At 36.6% G+C, this 11153-nt stretch overlaps 2 protein-coding genes and 1 long non-coding RNA gene across 6 annotated transcripts; 1 reads left to right on the forward strand and 2 right to left on the reverse strand.

Annotated features, from left to right (window-relative positions):
• Window positions 1-158: 158 nt before the first annotated feature.
• On the forward strand, window positions 159-2540 carry LOC103950044. 4 transcript variants are annotated; one of them, XR_007259744.1, is made up of 4 exons: window positions 159-233; window positions 453-580; window positions 727-795; window positions 1221-2513. It is a non-coding gene; the product is annotated as an uncharacterized LOC103950044 (long non-coding RNA). The 4 variants fall into 4 exon arrangements; XR_007259747.1 differs by lacking the exon at window positions 159-233 and having other exon boundaries at window positions 240-580; window positions 1221-2376; window positions 2445-2540; XR_007259746.1 differs by lacking the exon at window positions 159-233 and having other exon boundaries at window positions 240-580; window positions 1221-2376; window positions 2458-2540.
• Window positions 2541-2902: 362 nt separating this feature from the next.
• On the reverse strand, window positions 2903-4010 carry LOC125479003 (beta-glucosidase 13-like). The gene is made up of 5 exons (XM_048587951.1): window positions 3830-4010; window positions 3713-3735; window positions 3356-3470; window positions 3154-3262; window positions 2903-3077 (listed from the first exon to the last, which is right to left on the reverse strand). The coding sequence occupies exons 1-5, from the start codon at window positions 4008-4010 to the stop codon at window positions 2903-2905; spliced, it is 603 nt and encodes a 200-aa protein (XP_048443908.1).
• LOC103950106 (beta-glucosidase 24-like) lies at window positions 3686-10926 on the reverse strand. The gene is made up of 9 exons (XM_048587952.1): window positions 10785-10926; window positions 9328-9483; window positions 5754-5857; window positions 5572-5641; window positions 5440-5498; window positions 5269-5344; window positions 5050-5127; window positions 4731-4818; window positions 3686-4646 (listed from the first exon to the last, which is right to left on the reverse strand). The coding sequence occupies exons 1-9, from the start codon at window positions 10924-10926 to the stop codon at window positions 4289-4291; spliced, it is 1131 nt and encodes a 376-aa protein (XP_048443909.1). The 3' UTR covers window positions 3686-4288.
• Between the last annotated feature and the right edge of the window lie 227 nt (window positions 10927-11153).

An 11153-nucleotide genomic window follows, 5' to 3' on the forward strand; every position in this document is an offset into this window, starting at 1 on the left:
TATCTAGCTAATAGCTATGGCCCAAACGATAAATCATGTCGTATGAAGGCTACAAGACGAGCAAACCCTAGTGCATGGGTTGAAACCATTCCGTCAGAAGCTGCCAAATCACTTGGACCAGATAAATTGAAATCAAAGTTGTTAGTTTGTATGAGGTGAACCAACGTAATAAGTTAAAAGAGAACCCTTCGTTGAAGGACTTGACAGGAGGGCCCTTCATTGGATTTAGAGAGGTTTGTGAAGGAAAATCATTACCATCTTCATTTTTTCGAATTGAAAAAATAAATAAAGTAGGGTTTAATTTTACTGTTGTTTGATTTAGTCCTCAGCACCATTCGTGGTATTTTTACTTATTCACTACCCGATAAATAAAACCCATTTTTTAATTTTATGGATTTTGGTGTGATTTTGTTTTTTAATGTTTTCTTGGTGATTGAATTTTGGGTTTCTAGCCGTCCCCAATTTTAGTCGACCCAGGCAGCAAAGAGAGTTTGCCCCTGTTTGCTTTCCTTTTCTCACCAGATATCTCTGCCAGCATGATCCGCCAAACTTGCCGATCGCGTCTGCTCTCGCTGACCAGGTATGATTTCTTTCACTTTCCGTTTGTTTCCCGGGAAAATTTAGGGCTAGAAAGTGTGTAGAATTTTAATCTTTAAACTTTAAACTGTCCTGTGCACAGAGAAATTGAATTTTAATCCCAGTTTCTGTATTCCTCTATAATTGAAGGTCTTCGACTCCCTAAAAGGCTGATTAACACCAGCAACCACAACACCAACAATGACTAATGCAACTTAGGTGCAATTAAACAACCATAATTCCCAAGTTTTGATTAATTTTTTTTACTAATTCGCTATCTTTTAAATATAATCATACCATCCGTGTTGATATGAACAGTCCATTATATGTTTATTGTGTTGAAAGATGCGGAAAAAAATGGAAAATTTGGGGTGAGTTTGTTGTGTTTTGGTTTAATCGTTTGGGGAATGTGGAGGTGTTACTTCAAAATTGAAATTGGATGGTACTTTATTGGTATAAATCACGCTACTCTCAATAAATTTTCTATTGTTTTTTACAATGTCTTTTTTTTTTTTTTGTTGTTGCTTAAGCTTAGATAAAGATTGAGGCTTTGAATTGAGAGTGAGCTTAATTATTGTTCAGTGTTTATTCTGTTTGGTGCATTTATGGCCTTTGTGGATAACGGAACTCCATCGCTTCTGAAGTCGCAGGTGAGGATTGCAAGGTTTTTTCATTTCTCTGGTATTGATTCATCGAGTTTGCATGTGGCTGAAAATGGTGTTTCAGTTGCGAGGAACAACACATTTACAAAGTATATTCAAGAATGTGTGGTCGGTTGTTTCTGATGTTATGATTTTGTTATCAATTTAAAAACCGTGGTTTGTACTTTTAGTATTACTTTGGCATTTTGGTGTAATGGATTTTTTTGTACCTAATTGCAGACCTTTCGTTTGCTCATGATTTAGTAGTTGACTGAGTATCCATGTTTATACATACGTTGATCTTTTTTTAGGCAACGTGTTCATTTGGCTAAAATTTTGTGATCAGTTTTCTTCCCTGGAAATTTTCCAATTAGTTTAATTCTATTTGAATATGTATTATTTCTTTGTTCAACATGGATACCTTTTGGTTTGTTGGTTAGGCATTTTGAGTGCTTATCAGTTATTCACTAAAGGTGGTTTTATTGGAACTACTTGAACTTCTTCGGATGCCTGTCTTAAAAGCAAATGGAGAGGGTGTAGCACTGTGTATGCAGTTAAATGATGATGTTGTATTTGATATGCACAAAATGATTTCATCAATTGTGTTGTATCTACTATATGTATGCAAAACATATTGCTAGCTAAGCTTATTGTTATTAACCCTTCCCTCCTACCTTTCGATTTCTGTTATGATGTGCAGGCTATTGAATTTGGGAGAAAGCTTGCATGCAAACTCTTTTTTGCATAATGTTCTTGAGTGAGTCCCTTGAACTTTGCCTTGAAGTGTCTGTATATTCTCATCCACTTTGTTGTATTGCTAGGAAATTTTGAGTGGAAAGAAGTTCAAAGAAAAATACTCAAGCAAAATTACATTTGATCTACAAATGGTTGGACTGACATATTTCTTAAACAATGAAGGCGTGAAATATAAGTGGACAATTACAATTTTTGTTTTCATGTCAAACCAACTTGCGTCACATATATTTTGCCATTGTTGACATATTTTCTTCCTTTGTTTTGAACAATGCTTTTATGTTACACCGGGAAAAATCTATTTGAGGATGGGAACCACCTGTATTGGTTCTTGGATGATGATCCAATTGTATCTCGGTTTCAGAATAGGAAGGGATAACCGAGTTGAGTTCATGGATTAGAGTAGGTTGGGTTAATTATGCTTTAGCATATGCTTTCTTTGACTTAATGTCAATTAATTGACGTTTATCATAGTGTGCATGTGCAGATGCTTTTTATTTTTTCAATTGATGCTTTAGCAGTTTCTATTATCTACTTTTTCGGCTATAAATCGTATATATTATTTCAAAATACATGTTCTTCGTGACAATCTATGGTATTTATGAAATAATTCATGTTAGAAGTCACACAACCGTGCGGGCACTTTTGCTAGTTCTCTCTAGTTTTCAGGTGGCTTTTTTTATTAAGCTTTGCAGAAAGCAGCAGATCGAGAGCTTGGAGTAATCTACTTTCATAGAGATTGTGGATTGAACTTGGAATCTAGATTCTCCATGATATACGGATTCAGGCCGCCAAAAACTGTAAGAAAGTTCGTATACTTATTATCTGACATGAGTTCCTTGGAGTCACACAGCCGTGAGTCTTGATTCCAGAAATAAATACATGGAGCACAACCTAAAACCGAAAAGCTAAACTATCTGACTTTGAAATCACTAGTAGTTCTTCTTGTTGAAATCACGGAACCACCTAGCTGAGAGCTTGGGGTAGCGCTTGTAGTTGTTGCCGAAATCAATATAGTAAAGTCCATATTGCAGCGAAAACCCGAGACCCCATTCAACATCGTCGAATAGAGCCCAGTAAAAGTACCCTTTGACGTTCGCTCCATTCCTGCAATACATTAGATAAGAACGAGAAATTTTTCATTGAGCTGATATTATGTTAATTAAAAGGTTACATCACTTACTTCATTGCCTTGTTCAACCGATACAAATGCCGAGCAATATAGGAAGCTCGATGGGGGTCGTATAATCGTTCATGAAGCGAACGGCTGTCATTCCTTGTGTTAGTATATCCTATCAAAATTGCAGCGGATGTAGCAATTCATATTAGGGTTCAATGATTACTTGCATTAGCAGTCGGATAATTTGAAACGTATGTGGAATAACTGAAGCACAAGTAAGAAATCCGACCATTTTCAGAAATGTAAACCTGTGGCCCTTGATATTTATTCTTCACATAATTCATCAGCTTCTGCAGCCCTTGAGGCCAAGTACTATGGGACTGCACCACAAGGAATATGCAAGCACAAATTTTATGCAACAAAGCTTCAAGAACATTGTTTCGTTTTGACAAAGGGAATTGTTATTGGCACTTCAAAAATCTTATTCTACACTTCGAACTTTCTATATTTAGAAAGAAAAATACACTTATGAGGAGTGTAGAATGAAATTTTTGGAGTACCAATAACACTTCCCTCGACAAAACTAGTCAGCATGAAAGTAAAAGTTTAGAAATTTTCTTACCACACCAGAAACGTCTGGGATCGCTGCAATAACCAAGACATAATCAAGAGACAGCATTAGAACCTATGCTTGATTTTATTTTCTTTCATTATGGCTATGGCAGGTACAATATTTTACCTGTTGCTTCGGCCCATGAATCGAATGAATACCGCAACTGCTCTGTGGGAGGAGCAGGCCTGTGTTTTGCACCAGCTGATGAGTAATAGTTTATCCCAACAAAATTACCTAAACTCCCGTTGAGTAGAGATTTCTCTTCGGCAGAAAAGGTGGGCAACCTTTCCTTCACCAGATCTCTCATGCTTCGTGGATAGTTTCCGAACACCAAGGGTTCCATAAACCTAATGAAAATTAAAGAAGCTAATATTAATTGCTAATGAGATTAATGGACATCTTAAGGTGATCTTGAGGGGTTATTCTGACCATCCTAGGGTGAAATCAAAGAGTCGCTTTGCTGCAGCTTTATCTTCCTGTGATTTGGAAGATGGCGCAAAATAAGTTGCAGCAAGGACGATTCCAACTTCTCCTTTTTGCTCTTCCTGGAAGATGACATTCAAAGAAAGCTTTGACAAGATTCATTTAATAAGTTTGAATAAAGATGAATGTGATTTCTTTCAAGCCTTTAAATTTGACCTGGTATTTCTCCCTATATAGTTTTGCCACTGCGGCGTGAGCAAGGATAAGGTTATGGGCGGCAATGTAAGGTTCCGTTGATGAGTTACCACCAAAGCAGGGACCGGCAGGCACAATACATGTTCCTGGAGGTGGAGCTCCCAACCCACATTGTCCTTCTGGAAGGGAACACCTTCCTGGTGGGGCAATCCCTATCTCATAGCCATACACTGCAAGAGAACTCGGCTCATTAATGGTGAACCAGTGTTTGACTCTGTCTCCAAATAACTTGAAGCAAAGGTCACTGTAGTCTTGGAAGTCTTGCCTGCAAGACAGAACACATGTTTTACAAGAGGAGATCGATTCCGTGGACATATACTTGCAAAATGGTTTCTGAAACAAGACTTACACGAACTTGCGATTCAAATAGCCCCCATATTTTACTTGCAGCGCTTGTGGCATGTCGAAGTGATAGATCGTGACAAAAGGCTCGATGCCTGCATCAGGACACAGAAAACGCATTAAATCAAGCACATCCTTAAATCTTTTAAGCATAAATAACAATATTGGTTTCAAAACATACGCTGCAACGCGTGTACTAATAAGCTCTCAGAAGCGAACTTTATTTACCATGAACATTTCATAAGAAACGCAACCAGGAAAAAATCAACATGAATGGTTGAGCCAAAGCAAGTGAAATTATAGTGGTGAATCTGGTAGCTTCTTACCATTTCGTTTTAATTCATTGATTAGACTGTTATAGTGATCCACACCCCGTTGATTAATACCGCCGCTTAGGCTCCCCTCTGCAAAGGATTCATCAACAGCCCCCATTGTTTTGTTATAAATGATCAAACACTAGGGTTTTTCTTAAACAAGTGGAAAATGGAATTAAAAAAGAAAACGAAGTGACGGGAGGTAAAGGAAGGGAAGGGTTTAGGGTTTACGTGGTAAAATCCTACTCCACGAGATGGAGAATCTGTAGGCATTTACTCCGAGATCCTTGATGATCTTAATATCCTCCTGCAATGCAGATTATTCCATACAATTTATTAGTTTAGATTTCTAAAAAATAACTCCATTTTCAAGCTAGAATGTTTTGATCTTTTGCTACTCACCTTGCATCTTTTGTATCCATCAATTGCAAAGGGGAATTTGTCACTGTTCGGAATGCTACCTGCAATTGAATTTTTTAACTGAGCTTTCTAATATGTAATGTATGAAGAAAAGATATTGAAGGTTATGAGAACCTGGGAGCATTTTGGCACGGTGATCCCACACACTCGGTCCTCTCCCTTCTTCTTCGGCTGCCCCTTCCGTCTGCACTCAGCATCACATTAATCAATATTTTCTACATATTTGATGCTGATCATCAACAAAGAAGACATGAGGTTGTATATGAGTAAATTAACCATTTTTAACATGAATGTACCTGTGTAGCTGCAGTGCCGACACCAATGTAAAAATCACTTGGAAAATCATCTCGGGTGATGTTTAGTTCGAAAGTGAGTGCAATACTGCTTTGATTCACCTCAACTGCAACAACACCATTTACAATGAATTGAAGAAAGTTGAGGTTGCACTATAAAATTAATTGGTAATATGGGAAGCATCCCAACTACTTAAAAGATCTCGGCTCGAAATAAGCATCGTTGACTTCCTCCTCGTTATGGTTCACGTTCATTTTCGTTTGCTAGAAAAAAATATTTTAATTCTCTTAACTATTCGGCTGCTTAGTCCATGCTTAAGAAAATAAGGGGGGCAACAAGTCAATGTTCATACATTAAGCATCCAGTAGAATTTGTCTCGAACACATATATCTGTAGACATGGGTTGTTCTGATGGTCTTAAATTCTTACTGGCACCCGAGAAAAATATTTTATGACTGAAGCAAATGGTTTCTCTGCTATAAAAGAAATGTTAACTTGGTGGTCTGGACTCAACACACAAACAAATGCTCCATGCAAAACTCTCTCACACCCCTGAGAAAAATACTAACTGCTTCACCAAACCCTCAGTCAACACAAATTAATCTGGTTAAACATCAATAGGTTGACAAACTGGCACCATATTCAATTTGGTCACTATAGTCGTATAATCAGTTGGTCTAGGACTACCTTCAGTTTGTTAAACAGCACTGCTTCTATTTGGGTTGGTTGCCTATCCAAAGGCCTTTTTCACGAGTGAAAGCTGCCCGTTGCCCGTCCTTCGATCATGTACCACACCATCTTTGCTAGTGAGGAGTCTTTGATTCTCTTGCTGAATGAGGTCACTTCATTAGCTTTCTTGTCAAATTGAAGTTACCCATGTTACTTAGTTCGACATGTTGAAAGTCGATCCATTATTGAACTTTTGTTAGCCGTATAAATTACAAAACCTATATGGCGTGCAGGCCAATAAAGTACTGAGCTAATTATGTTCTTCTGTTGATGAGCGCGTGCCAATTCGCTACGGAGCTTGGTCAGGCAAATGAGCTGAATGTTGTAGTCTTGTGATGAAATGCGTTGCTAACTTATATATTGAGTCACTTTCGTCGAGGAATGAACACTCTCGGCATAAGGTTTTTGTGACATGGAGACAAGGTTATGCCTTTGATGTGAAGTTCAATAATGGTTTGTCTTTCAATGTGCCCAACACTAAGTAACCTAGGAACACTTCACTTCGCAAGTAAGCTAATTAGGTGACCTTGTTCAACAAGAGAATTAAAGATTCTTTGCCACCAAAGACTTGGATAGGTAATCAACCGAAATAGAAGTAGTGGTGTTTAACCAAACTAAAGGTACTCCTTGATGCACTGATTCTACAACTCCAATGTTATTTAACCTACTGAATATGGCGCCAGTTTATCAACCCAATGATATTTAACCAAAATGAATATGTGACGACTGAGGGGTTAGTGAAGCAGTTAGTATTTTTCTCATCAGTGGAGTTGAAGGTTATTTCTATGTTGCAGAGCCACTTTTATTTATATAAGGGCAAATTTTGTGATGAACAAGCTTGTCGAGTCGTAGAATCCTGATAACACTACAACTCATCGACATATTCTTAGTATACTTAGAATTATCCTTGACTGAAGCTTTATCACCATCATGTCTCAATCTCTTCCACCTGAACCATGACTCTAAACCTGGTCTTATTACGTAATCAATTTATACTCTATCCATTAATTAAACAATTAATCTCAATCTTATCATAAACTAATTCTAATCGTCGAACAATCCTACTTTGACAGTTGACTACGACTTAGTCACATCATAAGCTAATCCTTGAGCAATCCTACTTCGTCCAGGATTCAGCTACATCAGTAGCACTGTTGGCCTGAGACTGTCGAGACTTAATTTGGCCAAAAATTTTAATTATGCCCAAACAATTTCACAACAAAAGGCATAACCTTGTCTTTAGGTTAGCATAACCCTAGGCCAAGAGTATTTCTTCCTTAGCCAAAGTCACTCTGTGTAGAAGTCAGCAGCGCGTTTCATCATCACATCATTGCATCCTTCTTATTCGCCCAACCGACCTTGATAGTGATTTGGCACAATCGCATCAACGATCCACATAAGAACTTAATTTGCTTATTAGTTACTTAACTTGCACGCCACATAGGTATTGCAGTTTTCAGAGTCAACAGAACTATTTAGCAGCACCTCATTAGCGTGAAAGGGGAGCAATATAGTTGAGTCTACAAAATGATGCATGACATGCAATGCATGAGCTAGAACTGAAAGTCGCGATTAAGGTTCTTGGCTAGTGTAGTCCAAAAGTTCTGGAATTCAGGTAGGGGAATTCTCGGGAAACTTCATGTATTATATTGTTATTTTTATATGGCTTCATTTAGATGATTATGTAATAAGTGTTATTTAGTTCAATTGTTCGATTACTTGACCAATACGAGTCATATGTTTATGAGTCATATGTCATGATGATATCCCCTTATAATTATCGTGAATGATAATTATTTCATGCATTATGGACTTATTGGGAAGGTATCAAAAGAATTGAATAACCATGATCATTGCATTATGGAAAGTATGTGATTTATGAAAGTATGAAACTAAAAGTAGTTGAGTCTATTTTTGGGGAACCAATAGTTGTATGATCAACCCAAAGTGCACGAGAAAAGGAAATGAAGCATTTTCGGTTAGAGTCAAATAAATGATCAAATCGGGTTTTGGATTTGGGTACTGAGAATTTGACAAGATGACTAAAAGAGAAAATGAGGTTATCTGTCAACTGGCATGGGTTGATAGAGTAGAGTGAAGAGGAAACATGACATTCATACATTGATAGGTGTTGACATGAAAAAGTAGTCGATTTTTAAATCTGGAGAAACTTTTAAAGTAAATTGGAGTGTGATTGTATGCTATAATGAAACCTTGTGATGTAAAATAAGAATATTTATTTTCTTTTTATTTTTTATTTTATTTTATTCACACACCTCGGATTATTTTGCGACCTCGAATTTAGGGCGCGACATACAAGGTCCTTCATTTCCTTTGTGTGAGATTGATAAATTAGAGATATTTGATGTGTCTAAATTTTTTGTCCCAGGAAAAAGGCAAGGAGAACAATAATTAGAACATTCGAACCAGTAAAACATAACTGTTCTCCTCCTCCTTTTTTGATTAAAGACGAACGAACAGATACAAATGCTTTTGTTTTGTTTTGTTTTTTTTATTTTTTTATTTTTTTATTTTTTATTTTTTTATTGATAGACTCGGCAGTGTGTTTCATTACTAAGAACAATCAAATATAAGAAGTGTCAGATGGGTACAATTTCTTTAGTGATCAATTTCTTGATTTGGAGATAGTTTGCACAAGATGCAAATATTTTAAACCTCTATACAACTACCACAATAAACCAACACAAACAAAAGTTCCGTGTAAAACTGTCACAAAGACAGTAAATGCGACAGTCCTAATACTAGTACCTTGACATAAACACTTAAACATAACTTCGCTTAATCATAAAATGAAATGAAGGATGATACAGATAAATGATGGCAAACCTTGAGCCAAGGCAGATGATGCAGCAGCAGCTACCAAAACCATGACACAGATGGCCACGGAAGAAATGACTGAACAAGGTGATGCTTCCATTTTCTTCTGGTTCAAATGCAAGTCACTTGTGCTCTCCTTTATAGTGTCAAAGGAAGCAGAGACAACTGACGAAGGGATTAATAATTAATGCAAAACGTGTTTTTGTTGGCCTTCGATCAGTTTATTTAGTAATTAAAGTGTGATAATAATTTGAGTCGTTATATATATGTATATTAGGATAAATTGCAGGGTAATGTAAAATAGTTAAGTATAACCACGAACTTTTACCGGGATTAAAAATAGGAATTGGTAAAAATCCCCTGTTTTCGACACCATGGAGGTTGAACTTTCATTCTTACAACTATCTTTTTGAAGCAGATAATTCATAGTGCTCATTCTAGTCGTAGTAGTCGGCTCAGAGAGTCTCTGTTCTATACTAAAAAACTACTTCGGGGAATTACGTCGCTCTTTGATTTGAAGAATAAGGCCTACGAGCTCTCTGTTTTTTGGCAATGGTAAAAGGCGGATTATGGTACTTCCTTAAAACAAAAAACTGGAGGTCTCGAGTTCGAAACCCGCTGCTGGTGTGGAAACCAGACTTCTAACCATGAAGAGGCTAAAATGTCTCTGTAAGTTTTTCCGGCTCCCGAAAAGGTGGATAATCGTGGTTTACCACCACTTGTTTCCCTTTTTAAAAGAAAATTAAATCAAATAGTGTAAGTATAGTGAATTACATTTTTCTTTTTATTTTTATTCTCATTTATGTTCGGGTAAATTTTCATTTACCCATGCACTATCATGTGAGTGCCAATTAACCCTTGAATTATTTTTTCAGCCAATTTACCTCTAAACTCTTTAAAATTTGGCGAATTTTGAACCTTACTGGTAAGTTTTTTTTATTTTGCATCTAATTTGCTGTTTTGTTTTTTAAGATATTTTTTTGTTTAATTTAATTTATTTAGCTAATAAAAGGATGGGATCATTCACACACCTCTTTTTGCTTTTATTACATTCTTTCAATTTATGATCGTCCGATCGAATAAATTAAAAAAAAACACCAAATAACTGATTTAACTGTGTTTGGGAAAGTAAAAAAATGTGTGGGATAGTAGTAGTATTACCCTAACGTAGTTCAAATTAACATACCAAGCAAACCTAATGAATGAAGAAACGTCGTTATAAACATCTGACTTAAAGTGATTAAATTAGTTCAACGTTTAGTGATAACTTATGACGCCAAAACAATTAAACAGTAGAAAATTCATCTTTCATGATCAATATTTCGATTATAAATACACATTTTCCGGTTTTCTAATCTCGACAACTCCAAAAATTCTCCCATTAAAAAAAATAATGGCAATAAGTTTCAACATCTACCCAAAAGATATTACGACTTTGTTTCTGGTGTTTGCTGTAACAATATCACCAGCAGTTACAACCACACTACCCCTTTCTCCATCGGAATCTCCCTTTTCTCTGCCAGCATCAATTGCGTCCTCCATCGTGTTTCCGCGGAGTTGCAGCATCGGTTTTTCCGAATATTGTGGAACAGAAATATATGGTAACATGCTCTTTGGCGACCATGCAGACCTCGAACCAGTTTGTTGCCTTGAGCTTATTACTGCGGGCGTAAAATGCCACAGAGCATTGGTGAAACTAGCTCTTAAACTAACTCTTCCAAATGTAAACAAAAGAAAGGCTTTGAAGCTGAGTAGAGAACAATGGGATGCTTGTCTACCTTATGGTGATTTGCTTGGCTGGTAACTCCCAGTTCTATCTCCTTCTACAAAATAAT

Source organism: the organism of the source record quoted next, unplaced genomic scaffold (assembly GCF_019419815.1).
Source record: "Pyrus x bretschneideri cultivar Hongxiangsu unplaced genomic scaffold, Pyrus_bretschneideri_v1 Contig27, whole genome shotgun sequence".
Classification (NCBI taxonomy): domain Eukaryota; kingdom Viridiplantae; phylum Streptophyta; class Magnoliopsida; order Rosales; family Rosaceae; genus Pyrus; species Pyrus x bretschneideri.